Genomic DNA, 19,570 nt, shown 5'->3' with positions numbered 1-19,570 from the left:
TGTGAACAGTGGTGAAGCTATAGCAAAAAGCACCTGGGGGCACAAAAATTTTTTAAACTCTTTTCCCCTTGAGTACTATTTTTCAAATTCTGATACTGAAGCTCTTCACCATTGCCTGGTAAACCACCCTAATGATGGCACCATCCTAATGAGGAGACTTACCAGTGAGTGGTGGTGAGCAAGTGACAGAATTAAACTCTAGTCCAGCCATTTTCAACCACTGTGCCGTGGCACACTAATGTGCCACGAGTGGTCCACAAGTGTGCCACAGGAATTTGGGGGAAGGTCATTTATTAATAGGGCAAATGGGAGATGTGAGCCTCACTGGCAGCATGGCGTGCCTTGTCAGTTGTCAAAAACCTGGTGGTGTGCCTTGACCATTTTAGTGTCTTGTCAGTGTGCCATGAGATGAAAAAGATTGAAAATCACCGCTCCATTGCCTGGTTCCAGGAAACCATAGAGGGTAGCTGGTGTACACATATTTTTAAAATATGGAGACTGTTCACCATTTGGGGACCCTTATAGGGCTTTTGCTCCAAGGTCTCCTCTACCCTAAAGCTAAAGCCAACGCTGTGTGGGGAGGATTTCTCTTTTTATTCTTCTGACACTTCTCTAAGGAGAGATGCTTTTTAAATGACACATCTCCCAGACCTTAATTCTCTATTCAATTCAAAATGTAATAAAATGTTTGGGGTTTAAATAGGTCAGTCCTCCTCCTAGTTTCACCCCTCCCTCCCAAATTATCAAAATACTCAGTGGATCCTGGAGGGCACGTCACATACTAAATCTTCCTAAGTTTTAGTGAGTCCTTTTTGGATTTTTTATTTGTTTTCTTTTAAACATATTTCTGCGTACCTGGGGAGTTGCTTAGTTTGCAAAAAATATTACCTAGTATGAGTTGCACCTTCTTACTGCCCTGCTGATAGGCATAGGACCATCTATATTCTACCATCTACAAAGAATGATGACAGAAAAATAATCTCTTTTGTTTCAGTCTCACTAATCTCTTCCTTCAAACTTGAAGGAATAGTATATTCTGACCTTCCATTTCAAATTCACCTCTAAAAGCTGCCCTAGTAAATTATACCTTTGACATATCTTAATTGTCTCCAAACTGCCACATTTCTAATCTTTTGCATGATTCTTTACAAGTGCTTTTCTACTTGTGTGTGCCAGATATGAAATTGACACTCTATACATAGCTCCATTCATCTTTTACGTTTAGAAGTAGAATAGTCCCACTGATTAACTATTTAGGTACCCAATAAATGTTGCCTCGATTCATTCATCTAAGCATCTTTGGGGAATTCACAATTTTTTTTCAACATGGAGATTACTAGAACTGTTGCCTAAGTTTCTCTATTACATGCTTAGGGACACGCAAAATACAGGACTGTCATTTTTTTTAACAAAGCATCATAAGAGTATTCTGTGTCTTGTAGAATAGGTCAAAATTGAAGAAGTCTAAAGAATAACTTGACATGAATACATGAAAAACTGTTGTACATGGATTAAGGCTGCTATCATATAACACTTTCCTGTGAGTAAACGCCACTGAACACAAAGGGACTTACTTCTGAGTAGAAATGCACGGGATGTATCACTGTTAGTCATCTTAAAATAGTCTGAAGATAAACTACTAATAACATGAAGTAACTAACATGAATCTCTATTTGGAAAAATGTAATGATTATAACTACTGTTATGATTTTTTGTAACTACAATGTTGAACATCAAAGGCCATTGTGTTCAATTCTGAGAAGACAGCAACTTGTGATAAAGCCATTCAATTTTATTCAGTTTCCCTATATTTCTCAACACATCACAGGATCAAACAAGACACCACATGATATGCTTTTCCATGAAGATCAAAGGACATAAGTAAATAAATCAGTGGTCCTTTGTTAAACATTACAGGTCCATTCTTCTTATCCATGGACCTGTTCAGGACTTTTGGATTTGACCCAACATGGGCCAGAAGAGTCAACCTGTAACTCCCAGATGCATCCAGAACTAAGTGGTGGTTGCATCAGGAAGGAGACCTTCTCACGTGCAGCCTCCCCACACTTCAGAAGGCCTGCCTGAGCCTTTTAAAGCACACTTTCAATTTAGTGAAAAACCAGAAGTCTGCTTTAGTCTCCAGAGGGCCTTCTGAAGTGCAGGGAGGTAGCATGGTTTAGAACATCTCTGGATGTAACTGAAATGCCGTTCCAGTCACCTCCAGAGGTCTTAGATGGACCAAACCAGCAGATTCCACTATCTGTTTTGGTATCCACAGGGGCAGTGGTCATCCAGGAACGGATCCCTTGTTGGTATTGAGGTCCAACTGTATCTGGAAGAGTGTTTTTTTTTTTTTTAATTGGGCTGAATAAAACACATTTTCTGTTATCTGAATTTAGTAGTAATTTAAGACAGCTGTATAGCAATCCTTGTATAAATTCTGGTTTGTAACAAGAAATGGAAGAGGTAGGAAAAAATATTCCCAGATGTCCTAATTTTGTTTTCTTGATTGCAGAGGCAGGGGGGAAAGGTTGCCTTGCTTTAGGTGAATAATCAATTACAATTTCCACTGTGAATGCAAAAAGCTTCTTCACTCAACCTAGGATATGCAAGTCTTTCTTCACAGTTCCTGTTTTCTAGGACAGCTTTCTATATTTCACATAAAACATACATTAATTGGCTTTTCATTGTGTTATATGCTTACAGATTGTGATAAATATGCTTTTAAATAAGAATACGTACAAGTATCCAAATGGACAGTACTTGTCACATACTATGGGTTTGCATTTCTTAGGCCGTGGGCGGCACTGACAGATCTTACAGTTGTGGACATCAATCTGGAAACCGAAGGGACAATCCAAGGAACAACCTGACATGAGGTCAGTACACAGCTCCTCTCCTGTGAAGAACACATGCAGCTTAGCAAATTCGTAATTGTCATTCATCTCAGAAATAAAATGCCTAAACAAGCATAATCATTTCTTAACAATCCCCTTACAAATGATGGTTTATGTCCTAATCTAGGTGCATGCATATAGAAAAATGGCTCAGAACAGTGCCACTGTGCAATTTTAAAAACATTTTAGTCTATTCTGGATCAGTACCATGGAATGTTATGCTGTTAAAATTTTATGAGAAAATTTCATTTTCACATATCTATAGTCATATCCTATAGATAATTTGTTTCATTACACACAACCTTTCTATTTGTTTTGAGTAGCTTCCTATTTTAATAAGAAAAGAACATTTTTATAGCAGAAGTTAACTAATCTAAGACATACGTGAGAATCAATTTATCAAGTAGCTTTTCACTATTTAAATACAATTTCTTTTGTTAAACATTGCTATAAAATGAAAGAGTTTAACATATGTAGACAACTCGTAGAGTATGGTATATTAAAATGCTTGGAAAGGGCCAATATAATAGATACTAAAAATAATTAATTTGTCTTTCTGGAAGCAGTAAATGAAGATAAAGACTGTAATCCAAAGATGATATTTATGCTTAAGGGACCTGTGTATGCAGCTGCTCTTTGACATCTTTGGTGCTGCAGAGTTCATTCAGAGAAAGGCAAACTTTTTAGGTTTCAAAAGAAGTCTGCCTTTTAATATCTGAAACCTATAGCACAGAGAACATTACAGAAACTCCTGGCTGGACAGGCCGTTCCCTTAACTACATATAAACACCTTCTTTGGGTTGCAACTAAGAAACTGAAATAATCTGCCTACAGATACACCAATTAGGCTAATTACTAGTTATTGGTGAAATCAGCAGGAGTTCCATGTAATACATTTTGAATTGGGCACCAGAGCCTTTCAGCTCTAAAAGGGCTGTACAATAATTACTTCACAGTAGTCTTGCATGGCTAGATTTTTCAAGCCAACTTCAATAAATGTTTACACAAGAGCACCATTATCACTTTTTCAAGAAAATTTCTATGGTGCTCACATAAACAAAGCAGGTGCTAACATCTGTGATATGACTAATAAAAGTGAAAACTTTAGTTACACAATAAGTAACTTTTTGATACCAACAAAGATTCTTGGCTCTGTGTGTGCGTGTGTGGGCATTTTAAGATAACATTAAGGCATGAAACGCAGTTGATAACTAAAGTATGGAAAGAAATATCAGAGATAACTCAAGTGCCTTGGGTGTTGTCCATGCTGCCCTGGGGTCACCTGGCTTTGAGGCTGTTGGAAGGGCAAGACAGGTGGCCTGGAGAGCTCATGGGTCCCTAGGAGACCCTGGGCAATGGAGACCTCAGAAAGTGAGGCCCCTTTTGCCATCCATGGCTTCCCTGGGCCTCCCAATACCTTAGAAAACATTTAAAATGCCACTTCTGGTTTCACGGAAAAACTCTAGGGCTCAGTCTGACAGATGTTCACAGCCTCTGCTGGGCTTAGAGGATCCTCTGGAGGTAAGGGAAGCAGTTTCCCTCTGCTCTGGAGGGGGCATGGACATGATCCACGGATAACTGAATCCTTGGATACAGGACTCACAAATATGGGCCCACCTATACTGAATTATTTTACAAAATATGTCATGTGACTGTGGCCAATTGTGCATTTGCACAGATTCTTCAAGTAGAATGAAAATCCTGATCACCTACTTAAGAACTGGCTATTACAACCCAGGAAGAGGAAGCTTTTTTCAGCTCCATAGGCAGCTGCAGGCCTCCATTGCTTTTGGAAACTAATAATGACAGGGGAAAAATTCAGGTTTCATCAAACCTGGAGGAAATGGAATCACTGTCTGAATTTTCAGCAGATTCAAAAGCTTAGACAAGGCAAAAAAAAAAAGTCAGTCAAAACTCAGCAATGACATTTTGCAGAGGAAGAGTAATAACCCCCCAAGTGTCTTTTGATTGGTTTCATGTGCACTGCCAAATTCCAATAGGATATAGGATATTTAAAAAATATCATTTCTCAATAAAGTACTGATTTCTCCTCCTCTTTTGGGCAGCATGAACTGCACCTGCTGATCCTTATTCGATTTTATTTTCTATTCTCCCATCCCCTGAAACTGTAAAATGTTACCCAATTTTCTAGAATTATACTTTAATAGTAAAGAGCCAAAAGAAAAATATTCTACATACAACAAAATGGGATATAAATGTCAAACTGTGGTTTGGTGCTATGTAAGCTAGCTCCATACTTGCATACTCCCCACTTCTTCCTCTTCCTGTTGTGTGCTTGGTTTCCTCTTTCACTTCCTATCTACTGGCAAGGCATCATTTGTTCTAATTAACTAACTAAGATTAAACATATTTGGAACTAGGTTTTAAATCCTGATTTACACACAATATTATATCAGTAAACCACAGTTTGTCTTGTTCAAATGCAACAGTAAACTGTGGTTTGCTACTCTAAATCTGAGCACAGAGCTCCATAAACCATGCTGCATTAAACAATGGTTTACAATAATATTCAAACTGATCCTTTGTCACTGATATCTGATTTAGTGTTGAATAGTATAAAGAGTTCGAAGAGAATACAGATATTATCCATGGATTTTTCACCTTCGGTTTTATTTTAATGATATGAGAAAGGCCCTTTCAATTAAAGGAAAAAAGTTATCTAACAATAGCCTTGTTTATGCGAGAGTGGGCAGCTGGCTGCAATCCCTCAATCATTCTCTCTCCAGGCACTTAGAACTTTGTTTCACTTCAAGGTAAGGGACCCCTCTCTTCCCCCTGAGCACATGAAAGAAAGACAATCACTTTGTATTCCTTCCCAGCTCTGCAGGGAGGGGTCACTGCCTCAGAGTGAAGTCTTTCTAAGCACCTCTAGAGAGACTGATGGATGGATTGTCTGCCTAATGACTCTATCTTACATCACAAAAGTCAGCAAGGCTGTTTTTAAATTGCCTAGAAAAGGGACATTGTTTTTTAAATGGATTTGCTTTAATATGATTTTTGCCATCCATGTGAGTTCTGGGAACGGAAACCCTTGTGAATAATGAGACTCAACCTGTACTTTATTAACTTTTTCTAAAGTGCATTTGATTGTCAGTGGTATGATATAGAGATAAACAATCTCTATATAGAGATAAACAATTGTTTTCCCTATAAGCTATATAAAGCTAAATATTCAAAATGTAATACTTTTTTCATATTAACATGTCATTTAATTCTATTGTTTGGTATCTAATGTTTTAACATTATACAGCTCTTCAAAGGCCCAATCCTACTCTCAAGATATGCTAGTGCAGGGGTGTCAAATGTGTTTCATACCGAAGGCCGAACAGCAATCATGGTGCCTGCTGAGGGTTGAAAGTGATGTCATAGGGAGGAAGCGATGTCATTAAACAGGGATTGTCACTCCCGAATCAGCCTTTTCAGCCACACTAGACGCTGTTCCAGAACCACCTTTCAGAGCGCGATACCATAGTCTTTCGAGACTGAAAGTTGCCAACTAGTATTATTCAATACTAATAGAGCCCAACTTGTTCTATACCTAGCTTACCCTGTAAAGCCTCTTTAAGGAGAACATTTTTCATGCAGGAAACATGAAATGAATGGTAAGTATTTTCAAAAAGAGAGACAACAGAAGGTGTCATTTGACATAACACCAAAGCAATGATTTGGTGCTAAGCAGTCAAGAGCCTTGGGCTTCTCTCTCTTCTTCCCCTTATGTACCGATCTGAAACTTCTGATTTCACTTTGCAGCAAAACATAGTTTAATATTTCATCTGAATATGAAACACAAATATGAACCACAAAATATGGTTTTCTGAAAACTTAGACTGGAAGTCTTCAATCTCAGTGGATGGGGATGGGGGTGAGCATGAGCTTAAAGTTTGTTCTCATAATACTAAGACAAAGAGTCTCCACTTTTTGCCACATGTGTACACTTTTGGACACTGAGAAGGGGGGCTAGCACTACCACAAAATATTCACCAAGGGGGTGATGTTCAGATTTATATGTACCATAGAACTTTTTTTCTTGTTGCTAAAGAGCAGCACCTTCTTCTGTTGCATCATAAATTATTAAATCATAATTTAAAGGAAGGTTTCAGGAAGCTGCTGTTTGAACACTATGCAGAGGTCTAGATGCTCCTGTTCAATCCCTAGTACATGCAGGAATTAGAGAAAAAAATTATTTTTTATTTAGCGTTTTTGCTAAGTTTTCTAGTGTTTTAAGACTATTTCCCTATCAAAATTTTGTACTTCTAGAGTTCACTGTTACAGAATAACCATGTAGTGAACTGCCTCAAAACTGAATTTCCTCAGGAAGTTTACAAGCTTAGAGGAGACTCTTTTTAAAAATCCCATCCTTGTATCTAGGATTTCAAGGTAACATATTTAAGAGTCCAATCCTATGCATATCTAATCAGCAGTAAATTCTATTAGAGTCAATGTATGTGTCTTCCTTCTGAATCACAACAGTCATATGAGATGGCAAGGCTAAGAGCTGATGATGAATCTGGTAAACTATATAGATAAGTGGGGATCTGAACTTGGGTCTCCCTAAATCCAACAATCTAGTCCAGCGGTCTCTAAACTGGAGACTGCTGTGCACAGGGTAAACCTCCGGTGCAAATAGCACTTACTGTTACGTTGTGCCACAGTTCTTCTGGACACCGGACCTGGACAATGCAGTGCTCTGGGCAGTCGTGTCTATGATCCAATGCCCCAGCAGGCATTGCGCCTACATTTCTGGGCAGACATGACTGCCCAGAGCATTGCATCATCCAGATCTGGTGCCCAGAAGAACTACAGTGTGGCGGAATGTTAAGTGCCACTCATGGGGGGAAGGACTCTCCCAAAACCCGGATCTGGTCAGCAGGTCAGGGTATGGAGAGACCTAGTCTCTGCACTTCAAGGGCTTGATGAGAAAATATTTCAGAGGATCATTGTTATCAAGACTTCAGTGAAACAACAACTAGATACTGGTTGAGCTTCTTCAATTACTGTATGTATAAGCAGCCACATGGCAGGCATGAATAATTTTGAAATAGTTTATAAAGTCAAATAGGTTTGAAGGTTTATTGGCAATGCCCTAAAAATTGATTGAAACAAAAAAACAACATCACATACACAATATTTAAAAATAAATGTCTTTTTTATCTCAGAAATTTTTCTCTAAAGATTACCGTCTCTCTGAAAGATTTTGTGTATAGGTAACTTACATGGGAATCACTAGCCCATACAGCTCAGTATCATCTATATACCAACTAACCAAAGTTTCACATGAGGATCTCTGGAAATTCCAGGGATTTAAATCCAGGACCTATACACTATGCATGTGTCCTGCTACCAAGCTGCAACCTCTCCCCCATGTTTTTTATGAAAAAGAATAGACACATTACAACTAGCTATCTTGCACATGAGATGAATCAATACTGAAGAGGAAAAATATGAAATTGCTAAGAATAATTTTAAACTATTTTTAGCCAACATATTTTGTTCAAAAATGGCAATTCAAGATCCTTTCTGTACTTACTAGTTTTGCACTGGCAGATGCGGCAACCATTTTGGTCTACTCTGAAATCGTAGATACAATCTTTCTCTGATAATGTGCAGTTCAGAGGAAAACACGTGGGTGGACCTATTGTGATGTACGTTGGTTCTAAACAGATTAAAACAAGGAATAATTTATTATAAAACAGCTGGTGCAGCGCTGTGAGACTGGGTCAGAGAAGGGGGTTAGTATTTGGTAGCTGCCACTGCTGCCAAACCTGCCTCCTTCCTAGACCCAATCCACCCCCTCCCCCCTGTATTCCATACTCCCTGCCCCCCAAATACAATGTTATGTATTAATTAACAGAGAAATGCTGTAACAGTCTAAAAAAAATCACTTATAATTGGTTACGATTTACACATTCTTGAATGATAACAGTAGTTTTTCATAAAAGATGTGCCAGAACTATACAATACCAACAGAAAATTTTACTAGTAAAAAAAGCGAACTTGCATTTTTTAAAATCTATGACTATGCTCATACAGGTTCCAATTCTATATACCCCAAATTTTTCAATGCAAGCCTACCAAACCAGCCACCTTCTTCCATCCCCAAAGGTACATCCCGCGATAGAGCAATTTTATATGCATGCCTAATGCTCAATAAGCTGCAAGAGGACAAAAGAAATCACTTCACTCCTCACCCCCCACAAAAGTGCAGCTTCAAAAAAAGGGGGGGGAGAGAGAGAAATCAGCTCTTTTCACTTCACTGAACAAGACTCAACAAATAAAGCCAGTTCAACTACTGCCAGGCTTCTGGTTATTTGAATAGGCAAATAGTTAAGCTTGAAAAAGCACATACAGACATGTGATCTAGGTTAGCCTTTCACTGCTGCCCTTGACAAACTGTAGAAGAAAGACTGAGTGCACAGATAAAGAGACAATAGATGGGAAAATAGTACTCTGTCTCTGTATATTTAGAAGCAACTTTAAATGGTAAAAAATAAGAAAAGGATGGCAGTGGTAAAGAGGACTGCTAATATTTAGATTACAATGGTTCTCAATAATATACAGATATCACTGTAGTTGGTTACAACAGCTTCTAGTCAGCCATTAAAATATATTTCTTCACAGATGCATAACATTATGCAAAATCCCTTGACGAGTTTTATTTTTCATCTTGACTTGTACTTTTTTAGTTTTTGAATGAAACTCTTCATTTGTTTTTTCAATACACAATATTTTTATGAAATTGCTCTATGATATTTAACATAACATTTAACACCTATAGATTTTATTTAGAAAATATGTTGCCTGTCTAAATTTAGATGCATTCGGACATTAGGCTTTTCATTAAACTTTTACGTAAATTCTCAAGTAAACTAAAATTTACTTAACAGATTAAGTGCTTATTTTGATATGAAATCACTGTAGTTCATAGCTCCTTGTAAGAAGTGAATCTATCTGGGTTGCAAATATTTATGCAAACAGCAACTTACCATTTTGGTTCTGAAGCAGAAATACACTTGTATGGGATTGCCACCCACTCACAAGACAGCAATAGCCCAGATGACTTACAAGGACCATCTTGTTACATGGTCAATATTTTATTTCTGTTAATTCTGTTTAATTCAAGCCATGAAAGAGACATGTATCTAAACTAGTATTTCTCAAATTGTGGGTCCCCACTCATTTCATATTTTAATTTTAATATATTAGACTTGATGAGACCATGGTATATGACTGCATCTGAGAAAATGTTACAGCTCTGTACTTTTAATAGGCTACTATGTATACGCTTTTACCAATGATAGTAAATGGGACTTATTCCTAGGTAAGTGTGGGTAGGATTGCAGTCTAGGATTGCTAAAAAGTTTCCTGCTTGATGATATCACTTCTAGTCATGACATCACTTCCACGGGTACTGACAGATTCTCATTCTAAAAAGTGAGTCCTAGTGCTAAAAATTTGAGAACTACTAATCTAAACACTTGTATTTGGTGCTAGGCACCTACCTGGAGAGCAAAGGGCCAGACCAGTGTCTATTCACAGGACCGACTGCAAGAGGCCACAGATGAACGGGCCAGGAAGGCCACATTCTTCATCTGAACCATGAAATCACCCTCCCCTCAATCCATAGAGCCTAATGCTCTAATTTTCCTATGTCCAAAATATAGATGAAACATTTAAACTCCAAATCCAGCTGGAACTGCATATTTGATGTCTTGTGACCAGAATTTATAAGGCAAAAACTCCAGGCTGCAAAATATTAGATGTGGAGGTGATCAGTTACTGGGTCTCCAAGAGGTGGAAAAATAAATTTTACAGAGTTCTAGAACGGCTAACTGCTGGAAGGAGTTTGGTTGTGTTTTTTTTAAAGCAGATAATCCTTTTTTAAACCTCTCAACTGTCTGAACAACTGGGAATGACATACAGGTTTACATTTCAAAGACATCAAAGCTGAAATTCTCAACATTATGAAAAGTAAAAGATTTACTGATACGGACAACTATGCATAGCATGGTCATGGGATTTATCCTCATAATTGTCAGAAAACAAACATGACTCTCTTTGTACTCCTTAGATCATGAAACACAATGCAAATGAAAAACATTTTTTTCCTGCAAGAACATGTATTTCTGACTAAAACAGCATCAATAGTGCCCATCAGCAATACTAAATTGCTATGTTACGTTGCAGGTAGACTGCATTCCCCATAACTGCTTTATAACTTTTCTACTGAATTAGATAACACTTTCCATTTATGAGCCTCCCAGTTTTGCATTTTAAAGAAATCTGATATGTAGTTAAAGGTTTTCGTATGCAGAGTACACCAAATTAGACCTTAATAATACCTTTGTCTTTAAAAAATCATTAGAGCAAACACCTCAAATAAATTTGGCCACATCATCCAGATTATGTGGTGTCACATAGTGGGAGAAAGTGTTAACAAGGTGCCACTTCTAATTAGTCTAGACACATACTCATGCTCTTCAAACCACTTCCACTCTCATTACCTTCATTTAAATAGATTTTGGTTGAAATAATCTAATAATGCTATGCACTCTGACTGTCTTCTACACTATGGGCTGGTTGATTAACTAATTGTAACCTGTCTGCATTGCCCTATAATTGTTTATTATGACATTGGAAAGCAATTAAGTTTTGGTAGTCTACGAAAGTTTTTGACAAAGCTAAGTGACTAGTGTACGTGCTTTACATTAAAATAGCAAATGTCCAGAAAAGGAAACTTAGTAATGAAGGCTGGATGGAAAAATAAAATAACAGAAAGAAAAAAAAATAAACAGGCAATACCTGAATTGCTTACCTAGCAGCTACTCATGTTGCAGGACAGCTAAGAGATGTGAACAGAAAATCCCCTATTCCAGGGTGGGGGACTTTGTGAGCACAAACCAGAGATTCAGGAGTACTATAACACTGTACTGTAACACTCACAGGTCTCCCTGCCCAAAAGCTAGGTCATGGGCAGAGATTTGGTCTTACTGGGAAGTTCCTTTCTTTCAGTTGACAGAAGAACAGGAAAAAAGCATCAGCTGAACTCCTCCTATGATTAAGTAGGCAGGCCAATTACACTTCATTTTCCAGAAAGGAATTTGCTTTCTGCGAGATAAGAGCTTATCTCTTACTATTCTCCTACCAGTCAAAAGCAAATATTACAGATATTCCTCATCCCAGAATGAGTACTGATTGATCAGGCCTCCACAGTGCTCAATTATGGAACTGCAAACTGATAGCAGCATCCATAGAAGAAAAAGTATCAATGTGATAGTGTCTATGGCACATATCTTTGATCAGAGCATTAACAGGTAGAGCTGCTGACGTTATAGATCCTCTGTGACAGGGGGCTGCAATACCTGCTGAGACTAAAGAGCCAAAAGCACAACAGAACACTCTTACATATTTCACTGATTCATAGTGCGCTGGGGACATGGCAATCTTGACCCCACTGCTGGTATTTTTGACTGCTGAATGCTTCCATTCACTCCATCCTCAAAGTTAAATGGGTATCAAGCACATACTATCATGATAAGATTCTGGGTGACAAACTTTGGGACAGAAATAATGCCTGGATCTGATGGAACTTTATAGAATATAAATATTTACCTTGGGGATGGAATATTTACCTTGGGGATAAATTCTGTGTACTACCTTGCCCGAAAAAAGGTACAGAGACAGAAAAGGAACTCGTCTTTTCATCTCTCCATGCAGACATGATGGTAACCAGGAGAACTACTTTCTAGATCAGGGGAGCCCAAACCCCGGCCCTGGGGCTACTTGCGGCCCTCGAGGCCTCTCAATGCGGCCCTCAGGGAGCCCCCAGTCTCCAATGAGCCTCTGGCCCTACAGAGATTTGTTGGAGCCCGCACTGGCCTGACGCAACTGCTCTCAGTGTGAGGACGATTGTCTGACCTCTCACGTGAGCTGTGGGATGAGGGCTCTCTCCACTGCTTGTTGTTTCATGTCTGTGATGCAGTAGCAGCAGCAAAGGAAAGGCCAGCCTTGCTTTGTGTAAGGCCTTTTATAGGCCTTGAGCTATTGCAAGACCTTCACTCATTCGTATAAGTTCATCTTTAATATATTCATTTATGTAAACTTATGCAAATTTATTCAAATTTTAAATGTAAATTAATTCTTTTTCCCCCTGCCCCCGACACAGTGTCAGAGACGATGTGGCCCTCCTGCCAAAAACTTTGGACACCCCTGTTCTAGATGAATCCTTTTAACCTAGCATTTCTCAACCAGCTGTACTCATACCACTGGTGGTACTTGAGGTGGTGTCTGGTGGTACACATGGGACCCCCAGATCCCCTCTGCCTGGCAGCAAGACCAGCAATGCAGTGTGACAAGCAGCAGTAGAGGGCTTGGTGGGCAGAACTCCAGTGTATGCTTTTTACACACTCAAAAAAGCTCTACCAACTGCCCTGAGCCTTTTATGTGCTTTGTCACATTGTGCCTAGCCTCCCAATCTGGAAGTAATTGGTGATGACAACATTGCTAGTTACTTCTGGTGGTATTTCCAATAGGCAAACTATACAAAGTGGGGCACTTTACAGCACTTTCATGACTCCCAGTATTGACGGTATGAGTGCACTGCCAGAGCTGGGCACCATAGGATAGGGCCCTTACAGTCTCAAAACATACAAATTTGTTTCTCCTCTAGAGTAGATAAGGTTTTCCTCCTCTCTTTGGTTTCCAGTATGATGGCGCTCATCATGATACAAGAGATTGTTCACTTGCTCATCTTCACCTGCCAACAATGTCCTTTAGCTATCTACATATGACAAACAGCTCAACTCTATCCAAAATAATAAACTTGACTATAAAAACTGCTAACACTCAAAGTCTGGAGATCAAAGAAGAGCCTTGGACAAGGAATAGATTGAGGAACAGATTCTGTGAGAATAGATATTCTTAAGCTAATTCCTCCAAGAATTCTCCCTTTTCTAGATGTGAGGAATCAGAGTGATCATAAATTGCTCATAAGCATGTTGCATTATCTGGGATATGGTAGCCAGAATAAAGGCAAGCCTCCCTACACAGAATGCTCAGAGATTATTCCATGTCCAGGTCACTTGTTTGTAATGACTGCTGCATGCAGCTTCGGATCAGACGAAACTTTCCACTTGCTCCTAAGCTCAACAGAGTATTACCTCATCCTCTTCTCTGTCAAGTCTCCACTGTACCTGAATGGAGCTTAGAGCTCACATCCAAATTACAGAACATAAAGGATTTAGGAAATCTGGACTTTGATGTTTCTGTCAAGGAGACTATACTTGGGGGAAGAGAGAACTGCTGAAAAAGGAATCCTCTAAGGAGGTCCCAACTGTAATGAGTAAAAGACTGAAGATTGGACAGAGATAACAGGATAAAAGAAGTAAATTGAACTGGCAGTGGATTTGCATATGGTAAGGAAAAAACAGGATAGAAGGAACAGTATTTCAGCTTAGATAGCTGTGCAAACATACAAGGGTGCTGGAATGCATGGGGGACACCAAAGCTAAGGAAGTCAAGCTCACATAATGTTTCCACTATGAAACCAAGAGCAGAGGGTCAGAGCCAAATAGGAGGCATCCACAGTGTGGCTCAAGTGAACTGGGCTCACAGAGGTGTAGCAAACTTCTGGAATGAGGATGTAGTTCAAGCTCTGGGGGCCTGAATCACTGCATGGCTGTGGATAGCTTCAGTTATTACAGCTCTGAGAAAGCCCAGAGTGCCCATGTGGCTTAGAGGTGCCTTTTAGCAAAATCCTATGCATGTCTATTCAAAAGCAAGTTCCACCAAGTTAAAGGGGACACACACAGGCAAGTGCGTATAGGATTTCAGCCTTAATCCAGGACAAGGTGCGTGGCAGCTCACGTAGGAGCCAGGAGAGACACACATTTTGACTGGAAAAGTCCAAGGTAATTATAGGCTTCAGAAGTTTGAAAAGATGTATCCTGATAGGTCAGGGCAGGTACAAAGTGGAAGGGCAGGTTTTGAACATAGCAAAGACTAGATGGACACATACATCAACCACTGGACAGCCTTGAATCTTGCTTTTAACTGTTAATAAAAGGATCAATCAAGGTACAGGATAAAGTAATCAAGACCTGATAGCTGAAGAGGTTGGCACATTAACATAAAGACACTGAGTGGGGAAGATACTGCAAAGAGGTCTGCAAAAAGTTCCAAGTTCTCTTGACTGGATTTGCTAAGGTAATAATTCACCTGATTCAATCTGCCCAAGAAAGCTCTTGGTTCCATTTACTGGTTAGCAAGGCACTAGCATAAAGTGAACATAAGTGTTCAATATGTGGCCAAGGCTCTTGACCGGAAATTTTAGCCATTTTGTTTACATGCCTTCAATATTGAGCCAGCTAGGCCTCAAAGACGTGTGTTTGGATAACATATAAAATTAAGCAAAGCAATGAGTGAAATGAAACAGCTCTCTGCAGCCCACTCTTGCAATGTTTGGATTTAAGACATATAGCATCAAATATTCCTTTAAAATGTTTATTTTATTGTTTATTGCAATGTTACAAAAATACACTCAGTTGCTGAGAAGTTAGTAGCAATAATATTTAGTTGATTAATCAAAACAAACAATTTATTTTGTCCCTGACAGGTTTGATCCTTAATGAACTTTAAGTTCTATGTTCTTTTGGAACTTTGTCTGTCCTCCAAAAAAGTTAACTGCTGCCGCCTGAACTGCAGAATGTGCGTTTACTTAAGCTTCCTGGAAAAACATTCATATCATTCCAAGGGTGACTAAATGTTTTCCATCCTCATAGTTAGCATTCCAGACAGCTTTACTTTTCCCTTAGTTCATTACATGAAAAATACCAGTTCCAAGTTCAGTGCTAGAGAATTTCCTTCCTGGTGCCCACATTCCTAATGCAGGAACAACAAATCACCATGTAACAAAGTGTTTTTAGGATTGTATTACTTGGCTTTATGTTTAATTAAAATTTAATAGAATAAACAAAGCAAGGAATTCACAAAAGAGGTGATATTTCAAGCCATTAAGACACAGAAAGGAACTTGAAAGCTTTCCTAATGGAACAAATCTGGCTACAGAAAATCTTCAAACAGGGACAGAATTGCTTATCCACATTTCCCTATTTAAAATAAAATCCTTCATAATCTAAGATTTTAATGAAGGACAATGCAGAGTCACCACCTTCACAACACAAGCTAAATCAGAAAAGAAATATTTTCCTACAATCATTCCAAGAAAACTGAGCTCTGATAGCTACATACAAACATACCTCATAGACAACAAGAATTATTTGTCCTTTCCCAGAAGAAGGCTGAGACTATTCAACTGATCTTCATTAGAAAGCCCATCGAAAACTGCCCTAAATGAGGGAGTTTAATTTTGCAGATAATGCTTTTACCAAATAATTCAGACTCAAGATTTTAAATTCCCCTCTGGGAAATCAAACTAAGCAAAGCAATAGGCATCAAGAGAGGAGTCAGAAAGAGAAAAATTAAAGGTTCAGGAATATGAAACATCAATGGGATGTGTTAGGATTTTGAATAACTGCAGTATTTGTTAAGTAAACTGCAGTATAATGACACTCAACAAGCATGACATTCTTGCAGAGCTGGTGATGTCAATACATGGGGGAAAACCCTATACTAGAATGTGACAATGGCGGAGATGCAGTTTAAACTGAAACAGAGAGAGACGGATACCTCTCAGCTCCAGAAGATTGATGTTTTGAGTCATCTCCAGAGGCGACTAATGACCCTGAATAAATCTCCATTTAGGTGGGCCTCCAAACCCAATAGGCTGGCATCTGTGTTCAGGATTATGAGTTGCGAGTTCTAAAGGTTCACTTCATTGGACAGTTGTCCACTGTACACCCACCACTGCAAATCCTTCTTCAGGAATGGTGGAATCAGATGAGGAAGTGACATCTTCTCTCAATCTTCTTGAGAGGGGACAGAGCAACTCCTGAAGAGTTCCAGTGTGGGATCGGGCCCAGTGGACTAGTTGGTGACATGACACCAACATTCTTAGCAGGTGGACCAACATTATATCTACCCAATTTGCTCTGAGAATCCGGAGTATCATGTCTATGATTCCTCTGCAGTCTCTCTATTGACAGAAAAGCATGGAAAATTTGGGTATTGAAAAGTGCCCCCAGGTGTTCCAGTGTCTGGGTGGGAACCAGTTAATTCTTTGACTGGTTTATCACAAAACCATAAAGTTGCAGACAGAGCACCATCTGGTAAGTGTTGAGCTCTGTTTGCTCCCTGGATGATGCCTTTACTAAAATGTTGACCAGGTAAGGGAAAATAATCCCTTCTGCCTGAATTTTGCCACTAGTACCACTAAAACCTTCGTGAATACCCTTGGGTAGGTCGCTAACCCAAAGGGAAGGGCACAGTACTGACAGTGTGAAGATTCATAGGAGAACCTCAGGTACCTTCTCTGATTTTGCTTCATTTGTCAAATGTGCTTCATTTGTCCATGGCAATTTGTCACTCAGTCACATCAGATTAGCTACGTGGTTCTACAATGACATCATCCTCACTATGTGATTCCTTACTGGCTGAGATCGTGCAATGAAAAGGCCTTTCAAGAAAAGAAAATGGCCCAGAAGCAGTAGAAGATAGAAAAAAAATGGTTAGTAGGCAGGCACAAAAAAAGACCCTAATGCCCTCAAAGAGTAAAAGTCAGACAGTTCAATATGTAGATGCTCCCTGAAATAGCAACTTGGCAATGAAAAACAAACCTCACAGAATTCAACACAGAGCTAGATAAACTAGTATAAATGAATAATAGAATCATAAATTGGAAGGTACCTAAAAGGTCATCTAATCCAACCCCCTGCCTGTAGCAGGAAATCCTAGAGCATCTTGAGCAGGTGCTTGTTGTGCCCCTGCTTGAAGATTTCCAGTGAGGGAAAAACCACCACTTCTAATGGTACCACCTCCCTCTGAGTTCCATTGCAGAGGAGAAGGCTAATACATACATCAAACATCTTTATAACTTAAACAAAAATTTAAAAAAATATAGCTGAAGTAGCACCACCTCTGAAATCATATCTATTACGTTTTCTGTGCAAAAATGATATTTTAGCTTTCAATATCTGACCTTCACACATTGGACAGCATTCCCCAGGCACTTTTACAGGATTCAAGCAACTCTGTCCACAGGCGGTGGCAACACAGTGAGACTCTCCATTGATACACTGGCAGAAAGTGCAGTCATCTTCCCTCCAGCGATCACCATGGGCTTGAATCTGACCATTTGCATAGCAGCCAGCAGGGTTACTAACTGGAGAAACAGAATCTAAAACAAAAGACATCACTGTTAAATCCATCTGCAGTCCGTTAAATACACATGCTATGTTAACACAGTTGAGTTAAAAGTGATATTATTAGGCCACAGTTATATCCATACAACAAAAAAGAATGCTTTCCTGATTAGAAGTTTACTATGGAATTACAATTCTTCATTTCTGTGGGTGATGTATGGGATGCCATCACCAAACCTTTACCCTCCAATTGTTTTCTCCAGCCTATTTCCTTTTCTGTTGGGAACTCGAATAGCCAACTTTTTTTTAAAGGTTGGAACATTTGTGCCATCCTGTCCAGCATGGAGAAAAAAAGCCATATGTAGGCTTTCCAGGGCTTCTGCACTTTAAAAATTGAATTCCTATTTAAAGACTTAGTTGCTTCCCTACCAGTGCAGCTTGGGGATCAGCTTGAAAAGCCTCCAATTTCCCCCTTGAACAGCCTCTCTAAATTGCCCTAATATCAGTTTCATTTATTGTGTAAAGGGGAAGGGCTTTACTTATCATTTATTTAAAAATGAAATTTACTGGTAAAGCAGCACTCTTGCACTACTAAGAAAAGAAATGGGGAGAGAAAGGTAACCCACTCTCACTGAATGAGGAAGCAATATAGTCAGTTGAACCAGAAAGAGAAAGTTTTCAAATAGCTTTGATTGGAACTTTAACTGAGTAGAACTTACATCCAAGTAAACATTAAAGGAGGATCTCGGCTATGTACTGCTGGATAACAATGCTATATAAATTGCTGAGCAAAACCATTGCTTTGATTCCACTTTCAGGTAATTGAAGACATTAATGCCTCATCAGTGATAAAAGGGTGTGGTGTGGAAGCATGGAAGGTGGCATGATTTTGAAAAGGGATAGCCTTAGGGAAATCTGACCAATTTGGCCTCCTATACCTGGAGGGGCCCCACACTGCAGCCACAACCAGTACCTTGCTCTGTAGCTGATGCTCTGGCATGGAATCTTCCATTCCAAGGCATCTCAAGGAGAGCATGGTGAGCAAAGCATTGCCACTGGACAGCCCTTCCTCTCTCCCACCCTTGGATCCAATTGGTTTGAAATTGCATCCCGGAAGCAGTTGGCAGTCAGGCTGGTGCCGGGTGCCTTGCCACTGCCACTCATTCTGGTTACTGGGGGCCCCTGTAGTGGTGCCCCCCCCCAAGATTCTAAAGCTGGCCTTGGGTTTGAATGTGCCAGATTAAGTAAACAATAACGTTCTTTAACGTTACGAATAATTAATTATATTTATATAGTGTATTATCAGTTATACAGACAATCACTGCTTTTAATAAGTTGAAGAAATACTACCCTTACAAGGATGTATGACTAAAATAACAATTTTTATATTAACCAAAC

At 39.2% G+C, this 19,570-nt stretch overlaps 1 protein-coding gene across 4 annotated transcripts in view; it reads right to left on the bottom strand.

Annotated features, from left to right (window-relative positions):
• The window catches only part of CRIM1 (cysteine rich transmembrane BMP regulator 1), a 184,175-nt gene that overhangs the window by 31,995 nt on the left and 132,610 nt on the right, over window positions 1-19,570 (bottom strand). For all 4 annotated transcript variants that reach the window (XM_066611539.1, XM_066611540.1, XM_066611542.1 and 1 more), the window contains 3 exons: window positions 18,010-18,207; window positions 8,446-8,571; window positions 2,743-2,899 (listed from right to left, as the gene is read on the bottom strand). In XM_066611539.1, coding sequence (XP_066467636.1) covers window positions 2,743-2,899; window positions 8,446-8,571; window positions 18,010-18,207 — 481 coding nt within the window. The remainder of the gene's footprint in view (window positions 1-2,742; window positions 2,900-8,445; window positions 8,572-18,009; window positions 18,208-19,570) is intronic.

The sequence above is a fragment of the Tiliqua scincoides genome, chromosome 1 (assembly GCF_035046505.1).
Source record: "Tiliqua scincoides isolate rTilSci1 chromosome 1, rTilSci1.hap2, whole genome shotgun sequence".
Classification (NCBI taxonomy): domain Eukaryota; kingdom Metazoa; phylum Chordata; class Lepidosauria; order Squamata; family Scincidae; genus Tiliqua; species Tiliqua scincoides.
This window is presented reverse-complemented; position numbering and strand designations above follow the sequence as displayed.